The sequence below is a fragment of the Cajanus cajan genome, chromosome 9 (assembly GCF_000230855.2).
Source record: "Cajanus cajan strain Asha chromosome 9, NIPB_CcT2T_4, whole genome shotgun sequence".
Taxonomy (NCBI): Eukaryota; Viridiplantae; Streptophyta; class Magnoliopsida; order Fabales; family Fabaceae; genus Cajanus; species Cajanus cajan.
In genome coordinates, this window is record NC_138525.1 from 3,452,516 (window position 1) to 3,477,567 (window position 25,052).

The 25,052-nt window shown below is 34.7% G+C and overlaps 3 protein-coding genes across 5 annotated transcripts; all 3 read right to left on the reverse strand.

Annotated features, from left to right (window-relative positions):
* Window positions 1-206: 206 nt before the first annotated feature.
* Window positions 207-7,597, reverse strand: MEE22 (maternal effect embryo arrest 22). The gene is made up of 8 exons (XM_020378268.3): window positions 7,356-7,597; window positions 7,159-7,261; window positions 5,230-7,025; window positions 3,273-4,594; window positions 2,954-3,084; window positions 2,024-2,817; window positions 1,544-1,656; window positions 207-748 (listed from the first exon to the last, which is right to left on the reverse strand). The coding sequence occupies exons 1-8, from the start codon at window positions 7,419-7,421 to the stop codon at window positions 436-438; spliced, it is 4,638 nt and encodes a 1,545-aa protein (XP_020233857.1). The 5' UTR covers window positions 7,422-7,597; the 3' UTR covers window positions 207-435.
* A 1,689-nt stretch (window positions 7,598-9,286) lies between these two features.
* LOC109788196 (Pentatricopeptide repeat (PPR) superfamily protein) lies at window positions 9,287-14,205 on the reverse strand. Its single transcript, XM_020346871.3, has 4 exons — window positions 11,425-14,205; window positions 10,275-10,385; window positions 9,935-10,162; window positions 9,287-9,845 (listed from the first exon to the last, which is right to left on the reverse strand). The coding sequence occupies exon 1, from the start codon at window positions 13,943-13,945 to the stop codon at window positions 11,786-11,788; it is 2,160 nt and encodes a 719-aa protein (XP_020202460.1). The 5' UTR covers window positions 13,946-14,205; the 3' UTR covers window positions 9,287-9,845; window positions 9,935-10,162; window positions 10,275-10,385; window positions 11,425-11,785.
* A 1,995-nt stretch (window positions 14,206-16,200) lies between these two features.
* LOC109808555 (auxin response factor 6) lies at window positions 16,201-24,692 on the reverse strand. Of its 3 annotated transcripts, none has more exons than XM_020371609.3 (15): window positions 24,225-24,692; window positions 23,983-24,036; window positions 23,317-23,429; window positions 22,313-22,411; window positions 22,157-22,213; window positions 21,901-22,059; window positions 21,712-21,796; window positions 20,997-21,087; window positions 20,484-20,648; window positions 20,289-20,411; window positions 19,190-19,265; window positions 18,906-19,053; window positions 17,642-18,768; window positions 17,031-17,227; window positions 16,201-16,628 (listed from the first exon to the last, which is right to left on the reverse strand). In XM_020371609.3, the coding sequence occupies exons 1-15, from the start codon at window positions 24,235-24,237 to the stop codon at window positions 16,427-16,429; spliced, it is 2,709 nt and encodes a 902-aa protein (XP_020227198.1). In that variant the 5' UTR covers window positions 24,238-24,692; the 3' UTR covers window positions 16,201-16,426. The 3 variants fall into 3 exon arrangements, with proteins under 3 accessions (XP_020227198.1, XP_020227206.1, XP_020227189.1); XM_020371617.3 differs by having other exon boundaries at window positions 23,983-24,058; XM_020371600.3 differs by having other exon boundaries at window positions 24,219-24,692.
* Window positions 24,693-25,052: the final 360 nt, after the last annotated feature.

The following is a 25,052-nucleotide window of genomic DNA, read 5'->3' on the forward strand; positions in this document are numbered from 1 at the left end:
AGCAACTAGCAAGACCCTGTATTATAAAGTAATTGCATGTGTCATTATATAAAAGCTACAAGAGTACTTGTATATATCATAGTTTACGAGTAAGAGTTTGTATAAAAAAAGAGTTAATGGAAACAATTTTCAGATGTATACGTAGACCAGTCGTTTTGACTTTTCAAGCTATGGCCATCACGTTTAATTTCTCAAACAAGTTTGACTAAATATAATAACAAGAAATTTACAATTTATAGCCAAAAGAAGAAATTATGTACAAATTTCAGAAGCACAACCCATACAAGCCAAGTTGAGGGCATCCAAAAAGATTGAATCAACGCCATCTAATTTCCAAAAATCGATCAATCTACAAAACTTCTCTAAGAGCGTTGTCAATGAAATCATTGTATCTGGTACTCTATTTTAATTCCTGTTAAAGCACTGATACAATTTCTACTTGTTATGCACATCAGTGCGTTTTAAAATACCAGATAACAATTTCTGTTGATTTTTATCCAGTCCAGAGAACCACTTCCTCAAAGTTTCAGCAATGTCAGAAATAGATTTAGAGTATGCTGGAAGATTGATGTTAGTATGCAAAAGGGTATCAAAATCAAGAGGAAGAAGACCAAATAGAGCAGTGGCTGCGGCAATTTGAAGAGAAAGGCTTGCTTTCATGGAAGAGGTGCCACGTATATAAGCAGACAAATAACATCCCAAGTTCCCAACTCCTTGATCTTCATATCCACCAACATCAACTCCAATCCTGAAATTTATAACATTTATCACTTTGTAAGAACACAAACTAAAATATATGAAATCATCTTTCTTTGTTAAATCAAATAAGACCAAATAATATTTTAATAAGGACATGTGCCCATGGCAGTAGTTATGTGATCAAAGAAACAACTATAAAAGCTAACGAGAAAAACGAATTATCACCATACAAAGCTTCTAAGGATAGGTGCTACCAATCAAGCAAAACAAGTTAACATAAATCAGAAAGATATCCATTAGTGGCTAGGTGTCCCTTAGTGAGGGAATTAGGTTAGGTTAGTTGGGCAGGCTGAGATAGTATAAGAAATAATGCATATTGCCTATAAATAGAGGTTCAAAGATAAATGATTAAGACTCTCGGAGAGTGGAGAGTCCTGATCTCTCGTATCCAGAGAAATCATTCATTTTGTATCTTTTAACCCTAGCCTAAGGCTGAAACAACACTGGCACATTAATTGGGATTTAGGGTTATCAATAAAAATTCATTCTTTCCTTCCGATGACTCTAAATAGTCATCTTAGTTGAAAGTGATTTTTAATCTCGAGTTTGAGCAATGATTACGAATTGCTCTTCTCAATTTCTCACTCTCATGATAAGCATACATATATCTTCTATTCACACAAACAATTAGAAATGTTGTAAAGAGGGTATCATCATTGCAACACTTTTCTAAGTGTGAAATAATATCTTTTTTCACTTGCAACACAAACATATATGTATCACATTATGTAAATTGATGATTGGTCATGATACTAAAATATCAAAGCAGCAATGATCAATTTACCTCCCAAGTTGATGTAGAAGAACAATTATACTAATAGCAAAGTTCTCCTCTCGACATGAATCAAGAATATTCCGCAGCTGAGGAACAAGTTTCATATCAGCCCAGTGCCAGCCCTGTATTAGGAAAAGGAAACATGCAATCAGGTATGATTATGACGATGACATCAACTAAATAAAGTGACAAGTTATTCCAAGAGTACGAGAACAGTATAACTCAACCATACAAAAACTGAAGCCTTAGCAACAAGTCGCTTATTTAAGCAAATGATAGTTAATACCATGAGTGACCTCATTTCAAGAACTATAATCATGACTAATTTTATATTGCCGAATTCTATTAATTTCAATATGACATCAATTCTTAAAAAAGGAGATAATGTCACTTATCTAGTTATCTTGGGAGGGTGGATTACCCTTTAAATATAGAACTTAATGAAAATAATTTATAGAACAGGGTCAATAGAAGTTTCTAGAATAATACCATTTTGTTTGCAACTAGTTCCACCAATGACAAAACATCATTCAGGTGACAAAGGTTGTCATTCTTAAGGCTATCTGGTTGAGTAGCAGAAATCAAGCATTTTTTCGAACAGGGCACATCACAGCTCTTGTTTTGTCCAGCATTATAATTGTCTGACTCTGACATGAATCTAGAATCTGACAAATCTACTTGCTTCATCCCTTGAAGCCAAATGTTTCTAATCTCTTCCAAGAGCAAGCAAGCAACTACATCAATGGATTCAGCACCTTCAAAAAATGGGCATTTAATATTCATACACAACTCAGCATGCAACTCATTTATTGAAGGAAGACAAGCAGTAGCAACGGATAGGCTCCCATCCTCAAGAAACATAATTAGAGACTTCAAAACAGTCACCATTAAACCAAAATTATCCATGCTAAAACACTTCTCTCCACCCAGATAAGCAAAAATATGGAGAATAGTCAGCACCACTAAAGAATCCCACTTGCACAATTGAAGTATATGGTATGAAACCTCAGAAATAAATCCAACATAATCAGTTGCAGCACATACTGATGCTAATATAATACTAGCTGCTACCAATTGTTCGGTTGAAGCTACATCAGAAGATACTTCATTAACACATTCCAGATAATCATTGGCTCTCAAATCACAATACGATGTTTCAGCATCTACTCTACTGTTTACTATAATAATTTTTCCCTCTATAAGAAAATCTTCAATGAGGCCAAGCAGCTCATGCAAAGGATAATTCTCTTCAAACAGGAATTTTGTCTCTGCATCAGACATAACTGGGAAAAAGGATGTGAAAATTTGTCAACTTAAATTCAAGTTTCATAAAGTGAAAATAAAATGATATTAATATATAGTTAAAAACATTATTTATGTTCAAAAAATGGAAGTTGATTATGAAACAGATTAGCAAACCTGTGAAAATATGTTCAGAGTAAGACTGCAAGCAGTGGGATAATTTCCCATCCCAAAGTTTCCCAAATGTCTTTGTCACAGCCATGGCAAAGTTGAACATCAAAAGTGTTAACAGCACTGAAACCTTCTCCCTGGAAGAAATCAGAAGAAATAAAAATAAAGTTAATATCCACAACATCATTTATCTACAGTTAGGGTTATCATGAACTGATTTGTTCAATACAAAAAGAAAATACTGAAACAAAAACTATAATGGGTGTTCAACAGCATCAGCCCTATACTATAAAAAAAAAAAAAAAAAAAAACATGAGAAACTTACTTAGGTGAGAGCTTTTCTTCCAATTTAAGTGCTGTTAGAATGTTATTGACGGCCCATCCTGGTTGAGTAGCCAAATTGCACCGTGCTATACAATTTTTTGTAGCAACAAGTATCCTAGATATGATACTATTGTTCTCAATATTTGAAAAGACAATACAAAATTTAGGAAGTTGATTGTGTGAAGATCCCATTCCATCCTCCACCAAAAAAGCAGTCCTTAAATTTTCTGTAGTGTGCATATGCGAATTATGAGAGACTCCAGAATCATCAAATTTTTGTTCATTAGAATTGATTTCAACATTCATTACATCAAAGTAAGGTGATGCAGACAGGCCAGTTCTTGAACTCAACATGCCCTCTTGGAGTGCTTGCTCTAGAAAGGGATTCATCAAATTGTCCGCTTCATATGTTTCACGAAATTCAATTTCAGGAAGCAATGGAGACAAGGGAAAATCCATTGCTTTTCTAAAGTATTCCTCACTGGTAGGATCTTCTAATTCTAATAATTTCATATAACTTCCATCAGCAACTGTATTAAAATTAATTATGGAATCAAAACTATTTGCAGCATCACATATCCTCTCCCCACATGCTTGAGTGGTTTCTAAAGTATGTGGGGCAGGGCAGGAAGTGCGTCTACCAACATTTACATCATCATAGACCTCAGTGTTAGCCTCTTCAATGCCCTTTTTCTCATCCCTGTTAATCCTAGGTATCATGTCCACTTTTTCCCCATGAGATTTTTTTCTCTTTTTGTGGGCACTTTTATTCTCTTCCTGTAAATTATTGAGATTATGAACCATCTCTTTTCCTCCTTCTAAGAATTTGCCAACTTCTTTATACAACAAACCATGCAAATCAGAGAGTTTCTCAGAAGACAAATTTGTAATGTATTCAACTGTATCGTGCATGTTTTTCCTCTTCCTGTGGTGCACATTAACAGATCTGTCAGATGGGTTGCAGATAGCATTAAAGATCTCCTGAGTCAATTTTGCTGATGCAGTAATTGGAAAAGTGGTTGCATCCTGTGAGCCCATCAACTGTCCATCAGAAAAAGATTGTGTACTGGAATTTACTGCAGAACTCTGTAAGTTTGTTCTGTTGGATCCTCCTCTAACAAGAGGCTCCAATTTAGAACCAATACCTGTGATAGATGCAGAGTAATTTCCACTAGGAGAAGCGAGTGGAGCGTGCTGCATGTTTTTCCTCAATGGATCACTTGCATCCATTGTTGTGCAGCAAGGTTGCAGAAGCTCATTTTCAAATTGGTTACGCATCTCAGACAAATTTAGATTGCAAATTTGTCTCATGACATTTGAATTCTGCATGCAGCAATCACCCAAGAAAGATGAAAATAGTTAAGTTGTGCATACACAAGAATAACATACAATAAAAAGAAAACTAATAAAAGAAATTTAAAAAAATCCATTAATTATATAAAATCTGACCTATAACAAAATCCTCTCGCAATCCAAAAAAAATCCAGATTCAGAAAATCAACAAAAGGATAATTTCTCCACACCCCCTAAAGAAAAAAAAACTAAAACCATGTACCATCTATAACTCAAAAACAATTATTTAGTGCTGATATATAAACATCCACATAATTATGTATTGCTTTCAGAGGATAAGCTCCCATTTCCCAAGGTTAAATAAACTGTCAGTGCTACTGATAATATGATGATAAGTTCATAACCAATAATTTAGGGGACAACCAAAGATTCCAATAATTTGGGGGACAACCAACCAATAATTTATGGGACATCAAACCAATATGTTCATAACCACTTGTCCATAACATAAGTAGTCCCACACTTTAATCTGCATATGAGAGTAAGCTAGAATGAGATTGTTTGGCTTCAAAAGTGTGCATGATTTCAACAGGGAGAGGATATACAGAATGGCAAAAACACTCAGAACATTATATATATATGCAAACAATTAGTCAATGAAGTACCTTTGTTTGATCATGCATACTTCCAGAAACAGGTGAAAAGGATGCATCCAGTACATCAAGCCGATGCAGAAATTGAACAAAATCAATCTTTATCCGACCTAATTCTTGCCGTAAAATGCTGTATCGACTTGCTTCTAACTTATATTTTTGCCTGGTATGCTTTGTTCGTAGCTTTTCAAGCTTAAGCTTGTTTTTCAAAAGCTTCACTTTCGCACTTTCAGCTTTGACATTGCTGTCAGCAGCCATTTCATCAGGTTTCCTCAAGGATGAGAGTTCATCAATCTTCCGTTTCAAATTGTCAATTGTCTGCTTATTCTCTTCTAACTGCTGAGACATCTGATCAACAAGGGATTTCTCTTTCATGAACCTGTTCCAGTTATCTTCAGCAAGTGCCTTCTGCTCCTCTAAATTAACCATCTCCACATCTGCACGCCTTTTTTCTTCATCAACCTTTTGTTTTTCAATCTCCAACATTTCATTCACTTTTTCCATCCCTGACTCGGCATTTCTTTTTTCTGCTAATATTTTGCGCTTTTCCGCTTCAAACTTTTTAGTTGCCTCATTAAAAACAGACATCTCAGACACCAACTTCATTTTTGCTTCATTAGCCTGTTTCTCCAATTGACCAACCCGAATTTTATACTTCTCAGCCTTCCCCACTTCAATTCTGGCAATCTCCCCCTTTTGAGCAGCCTTACTCTTCTCTTCTTCTAGTAACTTGCAAGCTTCGGCAGCTTTCTTGCTCTCAGAATCAGCCCTTCTCATCTCCACCTCTAGAAGCCCCTTCAATCTACTGAATTCCTTCTCCTTTTCAGCAGCATTCTCGGCAGCTTTCTTGCTCTCAGCATCTGCCCTTCTCTTCTCCGCTTCTAGAAGCCCCTTCAATCTACCGATTTCCTTTTCCTTTTCAGCATCCTTATTCTTGTCTTCTCCTTGTAACTTACAAGCTTTGGCAGCTCTCTTGCTCTCAGAATCAGCCCTTCTCTTCTCCGCCTCTAGAAGCCCCTTCAATCTATCGATTTCCTTTTTGTTTTCAGCATCCTTATTCTTGTCTTCTCCTAGTAACTTACAAGCTTCAGCAGCTTTCTTGCTCTCAGAATCAGCCCTTCTCATCTCCACCTCTAGAAGCCCCTTCAATCTACTGAATTCGTTCTCCTTTTCAGCAGCATTCTCGGCAGCTTTCTTGCTCTCAGAATCTGCCCTTCTCTTCTCCGCTTCTAGAAGCCCCTTCAATCTAATGATTTCCTTTTCCTTTTCAGCATCCTTATTCTTGTCTTCTTGTAACTTACAAGCTTCGGCAGCTCTCTTGCTCTCAGAATCAGCCCTTCTCTTCTCCGCCTCTAGAAGCCCCTTCAATCTACCAATTTCCTTTTTGTTTTCAGCATCCTTATTCTTGTCTTCTCCTAGTAACTTACAAGCTTCGGCAGCTTTCTTGCTCTCAGAATCAGCCCTTCTCTTCTCCACCTCTAGAAGCCCCTTCAATCTACCAATTTCCTTTTCCCTTTTAGTAGCCGTATCCTTCTCATCTTCTAGTAACTTAATAGCTTCAGCAGCTTTCTTACTCTCAGAATCGGCCCTTCTCTTGTCCTCCTCTAGAAGCTCCTTAAATCTAATAATCTCCTTTTCCCTTTCAGCAGTCTTATTCTTCTCATTTTCTAATAATTCGCAATCTTCAGCACCTTTCTTCCTCTCAGAATCGGCCGCTTCCTTCTCCACCCCTAAAAGCTCCTTCAATGTACCAATTTCCTTTTCCTTTTCTCCCAATTTCCGATCTATTTCCCTTTTGGCCTCACATGCTGCAGAGAATAACATCATATGATATTATATTACTAATATATTGACTCAGTTAAATCAGCTGCATATGCATAAAACCAAATATTCATGTTTAATACCCCCAAAGATTGACATAGATTAAATAAATAGAATTACCTTGGTTGTAGCTGCACTCGATTTCTTTAATTTTTTTGTTAAGAATATTGACGGCTTCACGTAGAGCATTCCGAGATTTTCGCACCTTCGAGTATTTCTCCTTCTGCATATTATAATGAGAGAAGAGAAATGGTTAAAATCAAAAGTGAGTTAAAAAATAAACGAAAGTGAGTGAAAGCGAATGGAAGAGGTAGTACGTGGTCACAGCAATGGTTTTCGGAGTCAGATTTGAGAGTGTGATTCGGATTCGACAACAATTCCATGGCCACAGTGAAATGCAATGCAATGCAATGTGGTGAATGAATAACAGATGGCTTAGCCTATAAGAAAGAGACGAATCGGTGATGGTGATGATGGCGGTGGAGAAAAACCCTAAACCCCATGGCACCAACCTTTCGATTTGAGTGTTGAGTTCACTGTTTTGGGGTTTCTGAGTAAAAGGGGAAAAATAAATGGAAAATGGATAAAATTAAATATATGAATTATATTTAAAAAAATTGAATTTCACCAAAATATATTTAAATTTTAATAAAAGTGAAAGGTTAATAATAAGAAGTAATTTGACAAAAGAAAATAATAATAAGAGGTAAAAAAAGTAAAAAGTTAAAATAAAATAAAAGTGAAGGTGTAATTTTAGAGACAAAATTGTCATAAAAAAATATCCACTGAAAAGAATAGTATTCATTATTATTAATAATATAGATTTACAAAAAATCATGATAAATATTTAAATATATTATGTTGATTTCAGGGAAACAGCAATTATAACATAAAATATAATATTCTTTTATCGAAGAATAATATGTTTAAAAGTATGCTGCGCGGTTAAACAAATGTTACAAATTTTATAAATTGTATAATGACTTAAAATATATTAAATCAAACAGTTTTATATATACTAATTAGAAAATAACTTAAATGAAAAATAAGTTTTTACTATATTATCTTCAATGTTAATAATAATTTTAAGAAATAACAAAAATCTTCCCCCACTTTTTTCCACGTGAATTTTTTTTTTTTTTTGAGTCCGTGGTGGATAAAAGTAAAACATAAAAATTATTTATCTTTTAATATATTATTTCAGACAAAGAGTTTATTTTTATCTTATTTCTTTTTAGAGTTTAAAATATTTTCTTTTCATTTATAATTTACTTTTATTAAACCAAATAAATGTTTTATTAATTAATAATTGAGATCAAATTCGATTTTTATTATGTTTTATATATTTTATGCAGATTTACATTAAAATTTTACATCTTTTCTCCATAATTATTTTGATATTACACCTTCAATTATTAAAGAAAATTAGAAAAATAATTATTTTTTGAGGGAAGAAAAATAATTATTTTAATAACTATTATTTTTGAATAACCGGTTCTCATTTCCTGGAAGTGTAATAAAGACAGATACTATGTAAGTCACGTGAATAGAAACTGTGAGAAGAAGGTATCGGGTGCTGCTGTTCATATACTTGCAGTGTGCATATTATTTGTGCCATGAGGTTAGCAAAAGTGGTGTGTTATTTGTGCTATACATTAATGTCTTCTATACATTTAAGATGCTAAAATATTTATTATTTACCAAAATAGGATCACTTTTATATTTACTTTTTTGCCTTATAACTTTATTCTTCTTTATGTTATACAGTTCAATTCTTTTAACAATAATATAGTTTTAAAGAAAATTGAGATTTTAGTTGCACATGAGCACATTTACCTTTGGATTGCAGGGCCTGTTTTCGTAGTATTTAATTTGCTGATCTTGAATTTTCTTTTTCAAGAACTGCTAACATACAAAAGCTAATGTCAACATTCTTCTTAAATTTCTTATATTTGAAATCAAATGCTATTTTACAAGCATAATGCCTAAAGAATGGCATAACTTCATTCCCAAAAACAAAATTTATTTCCTTCTTTAGATCACAAGTTTGGTCATCCTCAACTAACAAATCACCACTCAAGTCCTCAATGAGATGAACGAACGAGTAGTTGAATGACTGAATCTGCATTTTGGGTTTCTAAAATAAACTGACATGACATGTTATATAAAACCTATAAGAATTTCTTTTATGTTATAGCCATTGATTTTTAAAGGGCAGTTCTTTCAGCAACCTCCACAATGGTCGAGATAGAAACACAATTTGTAGCCATATTTTGCATGTAGAAATCAATGATGAAAAATCTACAACCGATTGATCTGGATCACTGCCTTGTTTTTAATCAACATTTGCAAATTGACTATAAACAGGGTTCCTGCAATTTTTGCTTAAAAAAGCATAAACAACACCATTGGAAAATTTATTTTTCATAAATATAAAACATAGCACAAGTGGGATCCACTTTGCAGATAGAAGCTAAGACTGGCCGTGGTACTAATCATGGTCAATTGTCGTGCTGATCTTGGTGCTAATTCTAGTGATGTAGAGCAGTTCAATAGATCCAAAGACACTGAGATGTAGCAACTATTATTTGGCATGGGCATTGAAGGCTCCTCATAGATTATAAAGCTAGACAAGTCCTATCCCATTTCCATCTCCTTTAATGAGGCCAGCATAGTCTGGATACTTTGCTAGGACACACTGTTCAACATATTCCATTTCTTTCTGTGTGATTGGACCTGACCAATTCAGACAATTTAGTTGATATGGCTTCAGCTATGATGTGGGCAGGAATCTACTTATGTTGCTTCTGTTTTGGTACCAATTCAGACAATTTGTTTAGTTACAATGGAACGCACATCTACAAAAAGTAAGTAAATGTGGGGATTTGATAATTACCTTTAGAATCATGCTGATAAATTTTCAGCTCTCAATTATTAATTTTTGTGTTGCAACTTTCTGAGAGTCCTTGACTTCTTTTTCTACCATCTCCTGATATGTCACATCACACAAGGCGTAGAATTCAGAATTGTTGAGGCTTTAGTGATTGAAATACAAGTCTCATTAGAAGACAAACTTGAGTTGAATTTAGCGTTGAGTTTGACCACTTCAACTCAGATCCACCATCTGAAATATCATGTTCACTGGTAATTTAGTTATATTAGCTTCTTGAAAAGGCTTTTTCAATAATTTTAACAGCTTCATTTAAAGATATTACTAGATGAAATTCCCTTCATACCTGACAGATAACATCCAGCTGACAGTTGAGAATCTGACATAGAAATCAGTGTGATTTGGTATCCAACTGGTAAAGCAACTAGTTAACATTCTAGCATGGACAGACAACTTACTGCACAAGTTTGAACCAAATGCCAACAATTAACTATTTTTTTCAAGTAGACATGAATCCACAACATTCATACTATTGCTATACAGAAAAAGCCAGTTCACACTGATGAACAATGCAACATACTTCATTATAAAAATCAGTCATGTGAAGATCAAAGAATCAGATGGAAATCTTGTTATGAACTATGGACAACGGGACAACATAAGTATGGTGTTTTAACAATTAGACAAGTAGGAACTCTAAATAGGCTGATTAACAAATGTGTAAGCTTAAGCAAGAGCCTGGCAAACATGTCTAGATCTAGATAAGCTTGTACTAGGTTCTGGGTGTGGTAGAATCAGCATATACTACTTAATAGCTAATTGGCTATAGTTTATTGTATTTAGTTTAATAGCCAGTGTGGACATGATAGGTAAAGAGATCCCTTGTGGACTGGAAGGAACCAACCAATTAGTTCCTGTACTCAAGTTTGTTTTTGTTTATATAATAGAAAAAACCTGAAATTACAAGACTTTGCCACAAAAAAATTAATTTGATTCACATGACCTTATATCTTACTATTTTCATTATATTTTGAACTGTTATAGAAATTCAGAAAGGAAGACTTGCAACTCTCAGGATTAGAGGCGTATATGCCTTGCAGAGAGTCAGTTCATGTCCATTACTATATGAAGACGCGGGTTCTGAGGATGCAGTACCTATAGCCACCTGTGTCTTTATATTCGGGATGAAAGACCACTTTTACCAACTGATTGGTGGTACAAGTGGAACAGGAAAGGAATTACTCCTACCATCATATTCTTGTCAAGCCTAAACAAAAAAATCTTTGGCTTCCTAACAAGCTAGAACATGGACATCTAACAGTAAATTTAAGAAAGAAAACACACAATAATAAATTTATAAAAAAAAAAAAAAAAGGCATTGAGCTATAACATATACCTTTTATACGTATAAAGGGCATGGGAAAAAATGTAAACAGAATCAGTTCACCCTAGTAATGCTACAAATACAATTTTATACAGATCCTTAATACACTTACCTCTCAACCAGCAGTAGTAGTGGAACCAGTCAGCTATCTTTCTCTCAACTAATACATACATAAAAAGTGAATGTTTATGCTTCGGTTAGAGAACTTGATCAGTTTGATGAGATAACTCAAAATAGTCTTTTCTCCATTCTGCACTTGTGCAAACTCCAAAATCCAACCAGCAATCACAATTCACAAAACTTTAAAACAATTTACTGTAAAATGCTGGAATCCTAATTTCCCATGAGAATAGCAAATTTACCAAAATTGATTGCCAACATTAGTTCATAATCAGAATGGCAACAGACAAATCAAATGAGATCAAGACTGGATAGAGTACATTGGCTTCAAAGAGAAGACGCTCCACACTCCATCATATAACCCTTAGAAAGTCGTACTCCCAATGGTTTTTTTTTACAAGATAATTTATCAGTATTGACCAAGTAATTTCATTAGGAATGAACCCATTACGCACACCTTTATATAAAATCAGACACGCATCATTTAACATACCCTCATGACAGTGCCTACTGATCAGTGTGTTGTATGTAATAGCATCAGGACGAATTCCTTCACCTTGTAACTTGTTAAAAAGGTTCAATGCCTCTTGAACATGACCCATCTTGCAAAGACCATTGATCAGGCAGTTATAAGTGACTATATCCGGTGTCAGACCACGATGAATCATATCCCAAAGAAATTTTAGAGCATCATTTACTTTTCCAGTTCTACACAAGGCACTGATCAGAATATTGCAAGAGTTAACTGTAGGAAAAATCCCTTTCCCAAGCATTTCTTCTAACAATCCCAATCCTTTTTCAACTGCCCCAGTTTTACAGAGAGCTTTAATAAGGCCACTATATGTAATGTTGTCGAGAGGACACCCCCTAAATAGCATTTCATCAACAAGCTTAAACGCTTGTTGAACTGAATCTCTCCTAAGAAATGCATGAATCAATGTGTTGTATGTTACGGTGTTGGCAATAACACCCTCCAAGAACATGTCATGATATATACTCAAGGCATCTTCCATCTTATCATTTTTGCACAATCCATCAATTAAAGAATTAAATGTATAAATGTCAGGTTTACATCCTTTGCTTGGCATTTCACCAAACAGCTGTAAAGCTTCTTCAATCTTCTCATCCTTGCATAGTGCACAGATCAAGCAATTGTACCCCACTGTATTCAGACTGAGACCCTTGGCTGACATGCTATTCACAACTTCTGCAGCTTCCTCTAATCTACCTTGCTTGCAGAAACCATTTATCAATATGGTGTACGTGATCACATTGGGCTCAAAGCCTTTTGCTACCACCTCATGTAAGAATTCAAGAGCAGAGACCAAATACCCTTTCTTGCACAGTCCATCAATCATTATGTTAAACGTGTAGGCATCAGGCTCATAACCTGCAATTACCATGTTATTGTACAGAAGATCCTTGGCTTCTTCAAACCTTCCACTAGCAACATAGCCATTAATTAATGTATTATAGAGCACAGTATTGGGGTTGGGAATTTTGTTCAGCAAGGCCCTTGCTTCATCAACTTGCCCCATTTTGCACAATCCCTGCATTAAATACCCATAAGTTAGAGCATCAGTGCTGAAACCTCGAACTAGCATTCGATCAAGCAACTTTGCCGCCTCATGAATCCGACCAGCCCTGCAGAGGCCATGGATAACATCATTAAAGGTCTGAACATCAGGCTCACAGCACATCAGAAACATGTCCTCCAAAAGCCGCATCGCCTCATTCACTCTCTTGTTCTCACAAAGGGCATGAATCAAGGTCTGGTAAATGACCGAACTCGGAACACATCCATGCTTCGCCATGTCCCTCAGAAGCGAGCAAGCCGAATCAACCTCATTAACCATACACAAGGCCTTCATGACCAACCCAAAAGTAAGCACAGTGGGGGAAACACCTCTATTCAACATGTCATAGAAAACATTAGGTGCTACCTTGGGACAATTCCCGTCAACCAGAATTTCCAACACAACATTGTAGGACTTAAATGTGGGATCACAGGCATAAACACCCCACATGTCCAACAAAAGCCTAGTGGCTTGGCCAGGCAAACCAGCCTTCCCATAATACCTCATGATCAAAATAAAGAGTGACTCCTTAAACACAATCCCTTCCTCTTTCATTTGCTTCAACAACTTATCTATAAGTTTGAAGTCCCCAACAGCCCCAAGCTTATCAATTAAGAGATAGTAAGCATCAAAGGTGTGACAATAACCCTTTTGGGCACCAGCCCTTTGAAACAATTCCAGTGAAGTGGGAATGTCAAGAGGGAGCTCCAAGAGTTTACAAAGCTGAGAGGGGCTAATTGGGGTGAGAGACCTTCTGAGCTGTTTTAGGTCAAAGGGTTTGAGCAACCTCTCCCACTCTGTGTCTGTGTCACTCTCAGGGTCATTGTCATTGAAATTGTTTACATGGGCAATAGTGCAAAGTGAAAAAGATGGGATTTTGAAGCATAGTAGGATGGTTCTACTGACATGGGTGGAGGATTTCAATGTTTTCAACATCAAGGTGGGAGATTGAAGGCGATAAACTAACCTCAGTGGAGCCACCGCTATGTAAACGAAGAAGACACAGTATACAAATTTGATTGCAGGACTTGTATGTTAAGGACGTTCCCACTGAAACAACACACCGTTTGTTACTACGAGAGAGAGGGAGGCGATGTTTGTTTGGTTCCTTTGCTTCCACGTTTAAACTGAGAAAACGTAACTCCACTTACAGGATTCCAAACACACTATCGTTTGCACTCAATAATTGCTTCTCTCTTTTTTTTTTTCTTTAAAAGTTTTCTGTTTTTTATTTTTTCAAATGGTTATTATAAATAATTTTTAAAATATTACCTTTAATTCTAATTATAAGAAATAAATTAAATTTTTCATTAATTCTAATTATAAGTAATAGGTTCTGAATTTTAAAATTATTCAAGTGTATATTTCTTCTACATCCTTAATTAATTGTGAATTATATTTCTTAGGTTTGAATTTTATTACTGTTATTGAAATTTTGATAAATAAAAAATAATTAATATTAAATATAATAACTATTTCTTTACAAAATATATATATATATAAACTATTTAAAATAGAGAGTATTTTTTAAATAAAATTAAAATTTATGACAAAATTAATTAAAAATAATTAATTTCATTATTTTTCTTTATCTCGATAATTTCTTTTGTTTTGCTTATAATAGGATCCAGAAGTATTAGTTAACAAGTGAGAGAAGATTGAAAACCTTTTCAAGTATTATATTTTAATGTTTTACCATGAGATTGAAAGTAAATTTTCATATAAACATTTATATAAAAAAATGTAATACGTATTTTATAATTTAAAATTAATTTATTTATATGTTAATTTTCTCATATGGTTAACTTTTACTGAAAGCTAATTTTGATTTATAAGAAAATTATTTCATTTTTTATAAGTATTTATATATTCAAACAGATTTTCAATATTTTAATTTATAGGATGCATACACATTATAAATGATTATTTTTATATAATTAAAATTTATAATAAATAAATAATTTAAACATATACATAACATTTTGAATTTATGATAATAATTTATATATCGTAATATAATGTTATTTATAATTATTGGTTATTTCTTTAAAAAAAATCTATCTAAAAACAAAGTTGCAAAAGATAGATTAGAAGAAATCTATTGAGAAAATCAAGTAATGATAATAAAAGAAGAGTGATTTAAGTGGTTGACCAAAAAAAAAAAAAAAAACTCGCTCACCTTTTTATCATTACTCCGTAATCAATTCAACACCATTGTTCTCATGTGCACAAAATTGAGCATTTTTAAAGAATGAAATGAGAGAACAAAACTTCAGAAAGTGTTTAAAAATACTAAAAACTTACTTAATTCGTGTAAAAATTAATGAGCCTTTTTCACTATTAGAGAGAGAGAGAGAGAAGTACATGTTATAGGACGTTTCGCGCCAACTGCATTCTCTCAAAGTGCGACAATTAGTTTAGGGTTGAAAATATTTTTTTAACATTTTTTTAAAAACAAGTTTTCTTTTCAAATACTAGTGGAAAAAAGCGTCCACAACATGATGAGAACAGGATTACATCTAAATAAAAACTTCTGAAAAACCAAAGAAAAAGTTGTTTCTAGACATGTAAACCTAGATTCAAATCCTCATTGAGAAAAGTACTCACATCTAATGCCTACAATACCTCAAACCAAATTATCTATAAAAACAGATAAAATGTTTCCAAACATGCATTCAAATGAAAAATGAACTAAGCTCCTTTATCACCTAAGCCACAGAAATAGTAAATTATTAAGTTCACCCATGCTCGAACTGCATATTCTAAGGCAAATTATATTTGAAAACTCCAAACAATAATCATTTGAAATGTTCTTTTATACAATATATTGCTTAAGTGAAATTATTTGTTCGTCAGAAATATTTTATTATATTTTTTTTAATAATTTTGAAGAGAAATGCTATGTGTCTCGAAACTCATCTTCCGAATCATCTTTTGAAGCATTCAACAATTCACACCTGTCAATAATTTAATTTAAAATACTTCTTTAATTTTAATATTTTAAAGTTTTAAAACTTCGGAGAATTTTTCAATCGGTAAATTTCAGGATGTATCATTTTTTCCGTTTTGAAACTCAACTTCAGAAAAGTTGTCAATAGCTCACTACCATCTGTCAAATATGATGGAAATGACGCGTATGTAAGAAAGTGGAGCAACATCGAAGTTCCCAAATTTCGATTGCAAGAACAAAATGAGATAATAATTAATAACTGCTATAAGCAACTAAACATTACCGAAACAAGGTCACCTATTATAATTTACAGTCCTTTGCTGTTGATCTATATAGAGCTTGAAAAATCACTACATCTCAACCATTAATGTGTATAAGAATGCTGGGCCAATCCATACATAAGAAACTTGTAACATAAAATTCTGCCACCATAATTTTCAACTAATATTCCTTACATGGAGAATGTCCTAGTAGTGAAAAGACCCCATTGATGCCATGCCATTTCTCGAACTTCTCAACTCTTGTTGACTCACATAATTATCACAAGAGTTGTCAGTAGTAGAAAGTTTGTGACCTGGGGCAGAAGTAGAAGGACTAAGAACTTTGCCCATTTGTTGCACTTCTAGTGGAGATAGTATCTTTATGTACCACACATTGTTCACAAACTCCCTGCAAAATTATCAAGGGTAAATGTCTCTGCAGAATCAGGAATCAGCTAAGTCTAAATAAATCGAAGCCTTTAGCACTTATTTATATGTTCATTTTTTAGTAAATCTTCCTCTATATCTACTACTTTGGATGACATGCAGGTAATTAAATACTTCTGCATTGACAACGATTTCAGTAGTCTCAAAGCAATAGTAGAAATAATCATTCAGATCCATAAAATAATAAAAATTGGTAAAGTGTCACCATATTGAAGTATAAAATATGCAAATAAACAAAAAAAAAAAAATCACTGACAATTCTTATAGCACCAATGACATTAGCATCAGCGAAGGATGTGTAGCAAATCATAAGATAACTTACTATAACTTGAACATAAATAACAACTGGCATATGACAACTTACTGCCAAGGATCATCACCAAGAAGAAGGACATCATTCTCCCGGTCAACAAATACAAGCTGCCAGCCTGATCTCTGAGTCTTAGGGTCCTCTAGTTGGCCTTCAAGGCCAAACATGCGAGCAAGCTCACTGCGCAGCTCATCATAGCTGCTGAACTTAGAAATGTCCAGTGACCTTCCAAAGGACCCTGACTTGTGAACCTGTTAAAATTACACCCCATACATCAACAAATAAAATTAGAGCAATAGCCCTAGACGGTAAACAACATCCAGTTACTAATTGGAGAAAATAGTAGTCCAACAAAAGAAGAGGAAACAAAAATAAAAAATAGTTGCAATATGAAAACCTTTCATCATAAACACCATTCACTGTTTATATAAGTAGGGTCCCCATATAACTGGTACAATAGAACCAATTCAATATTGAACATAAATATATTTAACTTTCACGTTGAACCCATTCTTTAATAAAAATATAAAATGCTGCCAAATTTTGGTAAATGATATTCAAAAGTGACTGCACATAAAATATACATATATATATATATACATATATATATATATATATATATAAAGGCATACAACTAAATAAACAAAAAAGACATTAGCTATTACCTTAACAAAGGTTCCAGTTGGTGTATTTGCTTGGTCTACATTTTCAGAAGACTGCAAAAAGCCTGATTCATCCACACAACTCGAAGTTGTCATGTTTGAACTTAAGGGGAAATCAGTGCCCGTAGCACCACCACAATTTGAAGCAGAAAATGGCAATGATAAAGAATCATTCACATTGCCTATATTTCTGATGTTTGACATTCCATTTTGCAGCATAAGAGAAGAGGGATCAATGTTAATCCCAAATAAAAGATTGCTCTGAGGATCAGCAGCACCATGGTAAGCAGAATGTTCTCTTCCAGGAAATGGAGGCAAGGCAGCTAGTTCAGAAACATTTGATTGTGATGTTCCCAAGTTTTCTACCTGAGGCAATACACACTGAGAAGCAGCAGATGGAAGTTGAGGTTCAACAGTTATTTGCTTGGATATTATGGCTGCAGAAGATATAACAGAATTGGATCCATTTAAGTTAAGTAACTGGGATGTTCCATCCTGGGAGAATGAACCTAGTAGACTCTGGATCGGGGAAACATCAGAGCCGGAAATATGATTCCTGATAGGTTCAGGAAAGCTCTGCTGCTGGCAATGTGAAGCCAGGGCTTGCAAGGGAGGAGATTGAGACTGGGTACCTGATGCAAAATTAGATAAAGGAGAGATGACATTTGGTAACTGCTGCTGAACAGGCAAGCTTTTAAGTTGCTGCTGTTGTTGCCGTTGATCACTATATGGGTGGTATCGGTGCAATTGTTGCTGCAGAAGTTGTGACTGAGCAGGCACCTGGTTTTCTTGAAAATTGTGTAGAATGGTGTTTTGAGGCTGAGACTGTGGTAATAGTTGCCTCTGTACCTCAGAGGTATGAGCACTGGGAACATTTGAAGTCTGCTGGAACTGCAACAGAGATTGGGAAGATTTTGAAGGATCCATTGTCCTCATTTCCTGGAATGCAGAAGAAGCCATTGCTTGGTACAACTCTGGTTGGAGACCTGGTATAGAAGCATCAAGTCTAGGTTGCATCCATGGTGTAACACCAAGCCCCTGGAAGTTTAAAGATTGCATTCCTTGATCCCCAAGCCCACCTTGGAGCCACATGAATGGAGAACCAATGCCCATGTCTCCATCCTTGAGACCTGACTTACACAAATGAAAGGAAGAAATAAAATTAAGGGGAAGATGTCATGTATCTCACACAAAATAAAACAAAGCATATTGTCACAGATCCCAGCGAATGCCATAACACAATTTTATAACCAAAACCATCACATACCATATAAAGAAGGTAGGCCCGGTGGCCAAGGGCGCCTCAACCTTAAGGGGAATGGAGATGGATACATTGGGAATGTTGTCAAAGGTTCAATCTCCCACAACGAAACTCTTGGCTGCCTCTCCCCTGCAGTAGACTCATCCCATCCAACCTACACCAGTAGACAAAAGTTAAAAACAAATTATACATCATCTCATTCATTTGTAAACACAATCTCAGATATTTCTATAATAGTGCTAAATACTATCATGACAATGGCATATAGTTGCTAAACAATCATGACAAACCTTCACAGAGCGCCAGTGTGAATTTGGCCAGCGGACCGGATCTAAATCACTAATACCAGTTATGGTACCCATGTATCTGGACAAGAACATGTTACAGTAAGTATAAGTGCATCAATGTTTTACCAAAAAAAAAAAAAAACCATCTTTCTGAAGGACAAGTAAATATTTTTGTGGCTACTCACAGATTTTGTCTTTCAGAAGGATACAAGCATATATTGTCATGACTAATCACTCACAAAAACTTTTGGTTCTTTTTTCTATTTTCAAAGCACATAAATAATGAATCAACAGTTGTGAACAGAAGTGCACAGCAGAGAATGGTATACAGAAAACAATTGATACAATAATAAAGTTTAGAAACCAACAAATCAGTACCATAAAATGGCAGGAATAAAAATCGAGTAATAGGATCAAAAGTCCACAGCACATTTCTACTGACATAACTGTTGAAGTCACTGTCACAGATCAAAATTTATAGGGGTCCTACTAATACTTTCACTGTTAAACTTGGGATGGAATCATGTGCAGTTACCCACAATGGTGAGTGGGAACTGCAGTGTTCTGTGAATAGCACTATATTCCTTTCTTCTTTATACAACACAGAACACTATCCAACACAAATTACTATGCGGTTATCACCACACATTCATTAATGAACCACATTAAATAAATAAATAAATAAAATTTGGTAAGTAAATTAAAGGTTAACATACTTAATAGGTCTCTTATATTTTGGAGAGAATTCAGACATCCCTCTAGTTTGAATTAGCAACTGGGTTGGGTCCCTATAGTTATTAAAAAAAAAAAAAAAAAAAAAAAGGGCCCTGAATCGACCCTACCATTAGGTAGGGGGTTATGGGGACCCATTCAAAAAAATGTAACCTTAATATTTCAAACTATCAACGACCATTTTGAATTTTTCAATAAGTATGGAAACCCAAGTAATTAACCAAATCAGCTGTCTTTCTAAATGATAGAACAAAAACATTAAGAAAATTCACATAGGATAATAACTTTTTATCCTCTTTTAAGTTTCTTATTTGAGCAGGAATAAAAATAGTAATAACAGAAGCAGATATTTAAGACAATAAATACCTACCGACGAACACTTGATTCTTCTGTTTCAAAGAGCATCCTAAATCGCATGCCAACAGAAACTCGTGTATGATACACAGCTTTAACATATTTGGCCAATGGAATGACAAATTCAGATGGGCTTGCCCTATTCAAAAAACGTAAGTTCAGTGTGATTTATAAGGTAATAATTCTCACCATTTACAATAAAGTTACAAACCTAGGATTGTAGAATATAGTAAAGCGGCTGTTTGTGGCAGCTGCATGAGCTGCAGCAGCAAGAAGGCCAATGTGCATGCTATCACTTGACAGAACTGATGATGGCATGATAGTCTGTGGACGATTCGCTCGCCGTATGCCCAGGAGTAATTGATTTTTTTCATTCCTGATAAAAGGAACAGGAAGAATGGTTACAATAATATCTTATAGTTCCTTTTAACATATTTCAATTATGCACCTATGGCCTATATATATGTGCAATTACTGATGATATTGCTATATGAGCAGGCTAATAACATAAAACATATTTATCAGGTCAGAAAGCTCCCACAGATATTGATTTAAAATAATGGAGAACTAATAGAAATATAAAATGACTTCTAGTCTACGCCATCTAATAATTTCCTTTCAGTTTAAAATATATAACTAAAACTGTGTACACACAGATGGAAAGAAAGAAAAGGAGCTAATTCTGCAATAGGTCAAGTCATGGAAATGTCAGAATTATATGTACCAGATGAAAAGGACTGAATCACCAGCAACAAGCCTCTTAGCACTGACAAAGACACTCCACCCTGTAGTAAGAAGATGCCTTTTGGGCTGACCTGAAAGTGAAAACATTTTAATAATGTTCATGACATCAAAACATTTCTTGGTTTCACTACAGACAATTTGTCAAACTTGATATGTAGAAGGATCTTCAGGAGGAGAGGGAGAACCAAAGAAGATAAGATGTATATGATTATGGACTATACACTCAACCTTTATGATGATCCTTAACACAGCTTTCATACTGTTCGTGCAAAACAAAAAATTACATTGACCAAAGTTGACTAAATTTTAAAAATTACAACAATAATGTTATTTTAAATGTAGTAATGCTAAGTTTAAAACAATAAACAAATTTGACCAAACAAAGTAAGCAAAGCAGACAACAAAATAAGGATTAAATAAGTAATACACAAGTAGACATAGTACACTATGGCCATATTATATGCAATTAAATTACTCCTTATAAACCTATGTCCTGCTTCAAATGCTACTCCAATTGTAAAGTTTTCCATAATAAAATGGAAGATCAAAGATTTGAGTATATAGAATATACAAGTACATCGGAGGTGTGTTTCTTTACCAGTAATTAAGGGCAACAGCATAAACATAAAGAAGCAGGCTTGCACAAGGACCACAAATAATTTTATACCAGAAACTTCCAAAAAAAAAAAAGTAACCTCGAAATATATGTCTGAATTTCCATTCATTATCATGAAGATCTCTGGCAATCAGTTCTTGAGCAGGAGGCTGCAGTGAATAATCCTGAGAAACAAATTAAAGAAACATATCAGTCAGATCAGGAGCTGACAAACTAATTACTGTGAATCAAATAAAACAGACAACATCACTAAGTCAATAAGACTTACAAGAGGAGGGAAGACTTTTTCAGCTGCTCTTCGAGGAACAGAAAATCCTCCATGAGTGCTGGTATCACTTGCAGTTAATGTTTTGCAGAAATAGTTGGTTGGTTGCTTGCTGGGAGTACCCAATTCTGCAGGCAGCAGATACACCTCCTTTTGCTCTTGCTACAAAATTAATAATGTCAGGATATGCTTTAAAAAAATTATATAAAAAAAAAAGAAGAAGACAAAAAGAACAAGGTAGCAAATAAGAGGAAAGTACTGGACTTAGAGGTTGCAGAGTCATCTGAGCATATACTTCATCTGTTTCAGCATCTGCCTGCAAGGTGCATGCTTAAAAGGTTCAGAGTGCATGCCCATAACACGTTTTCTAAAGTATAATTATTCAGAAGCTCTGAACTATTAATTTTATTCTTACATGCATTGTCACATTGTGAAGCTGACAGATAAGTTGTGGTGGCAAGTTAGGGTAATTAGGAATATGTGCATCTACTTCCCTGTTAGTTGAAGCAGCAACCTGTAAAATCAAAATCTACATTTGTCAAATAATTGTAGAAATAAATATAAATGAAATATTGGAACAGAAAACAGTTGTTTGGAAATTTCAAATGCTCAGTAATTTGCAGAAGACGGCCATTTGGTTTGAGACCGCTCCCCTGCCCCAGGAAAAAAAAACTAAATTTTTATCATAATGATGCACACCAAAGAGTTCTCTATCTGTCAGTCACTTGTTTTAGCATAGTAATTATAAAAGCTATTTATACCGCAATAATCAGACTGACCAATGTTCAGACTATTCTAGAACTGAAACCTTAACGTCAATTTCTGTTAAAATTGAACAAAATACTGCTCATTTCAAGCATAAAGTAATATCATATCTGTTACTAGGGGCTTCATTTATGAGCTAGAGTGGTAAAAACAACAAAACAAAAGAAATCGTTAGATCAAAAGTTTAATGAGCATGTTTCATTTTTTCTTCACTAAATTAGTCCATCCTCCGTCCCTCCTGGCATAGCAACTTAACACTAATCCATGAAGCCTGCAAACAAGTAACTTACAGCTCTTCGTACTATCACAATACTGCTGACAAATTGTGAATCTCAGTCCTATCTGGTCAAATACCAAATCATCTTATCATAAACTGAGCTTGCACTGGCACAAGCATAACTGATTTCACCAAACATACAAGAAACAATAAGTTGAAGTCCACTCCACTGACTTCAGGAGACAGATAAAAATATTGTAACTGACCTGCTCACCAAGATCGTATGGATATACTAAATGAGGTTCTAATTTTCTATTTGACCTTAAGTGCTTTTCATGAGCATAGAAAATTCACCAAATATCCATGAAATGTGAAAATTTCAAGTATAATGCTATAAATCCTACTTATAGAATATAGATACAAGCAACATTACTGACCTGCTCACTGTGACCTTGAGGAAAGTAGACTACACGACTTCCAACTGGAGGCAGAGAAACGAGAGGGCCAGCACAAGCGTGCCATAGTTCAGAATTCAAACATTTTTTCTCCCCTATACAATCACCAGTTAATAATATGAATACACATGAAGTAAATTAAGGAAAACAAGTCAAAAGGACACCATAGTCCACACCACAAGTGGCATATCAGTGATAAACACGTTAAATCCACTGCATACTTCATCAATTAAAACAACATACCACGATCCAAACTCCAATCACTCAGAGGCAAACAGAATAACCATACATAAATAGTAACACAACACAACACAACCTAGTCACCTCAAACTTAAAATCATAAACTGCACACACCACCGACGCATGAGAAGCTGAAACAAATCAGACAAGACGATAAGAAGTTGACCTTGACATGTACCAAAAACAAACAAAACATGTTCAACCTCACCTCATGCCATATAATAATGACAAACTAGCAAGTACCACTAGTGCACCCCTATTCCTAATTCCCTGCCTCCAAACCCACGCAAAGACAAAAAGAACCACCAACACAAAAAAACACAAGAAACAAAAGCAAAGACAAGACACAAGAAAAATTCAAAAAAAAAAAGTGGAAAGAACGAAAGAAGCTAAGCTAAACTAAGCTACCTTCTTCTTCAGGCGGTTGATTAAATCCAGAAGAAGAGAGCTTCATGCTTGGAGCTATAACACGCGAAGTTCCAAACTAGTGAAAACCGAACCCCAAGTTGAAAAATAAAACCATTATTACTACTATTGTTATTATTATTATTATTATTATTATAATTATATTCTCAGATTTTCCATGTCGCTGGAATCAGAAACGAAACGATCCTATTTCAGAGCCCGCCCCACCCCCCACCCACCCGAACCTGAGAACATCATCCGAAGCCACTTCCAATGCAACACCCGAACCTCCTCGTTCTCATACCACGCCCAAATCCAAGCAACCAACCCTAAGTACGAACCCTAGCTTCCCAGATCTCAGCGAAACGAAGCTGAACAGTGGAATTAGAAGGGTTGGGGAAGAGAGGGGAGTGAAGTGAGAGTGACATTCATGTGGATGGTGGTGGATTTCAGTAGAAGCAGAGAATGCGATGTGAGAGAGAGAGAGAGAAATTGAAAGAGAAAGAGAAGGGTTTGTGTTACTACTCAACAACAATAATGCACAGTGACTGGTAATAATTGAACCGTGGCATGGTAATGGTATGTATATGGTGTGGTATACGAAACGGTAACGAAGACCAAAAATACGGAACGTTTCTACGCTCCGTAGATACTCATTCCATACTAACGCAGATTTGTTTTCTGTGGTAACACCAAAGACTTGCCGAGTTTGGTCTCTTCCGATGCAAGTTTACTTGCACTGCCCAACACCTACTTCTAAGAACAACCAAATATTTATTTTATATTTAAATTAAAATTTAAAAAAGTCTCCTAACATCACTTGTAATTAACTATGTACATGCTTCGATCTATGTTTATTCGTGTGTTTGGATATATGTTAGAATCATGTTGAACATGAATTTTGCACTTTCCATTGCATAAATAGAAAAACTATGTCAGTAATGGATTATGGATTGAGTTGAAAGTGAATTATGTTCAATAAAATTCACAATTAATTTACTTCCAAAAACGAAAAACCAACTATTATTAACTTTCCAAGTTTTGCTATGTGTGAAGTGGAAGTAAACAAGCAA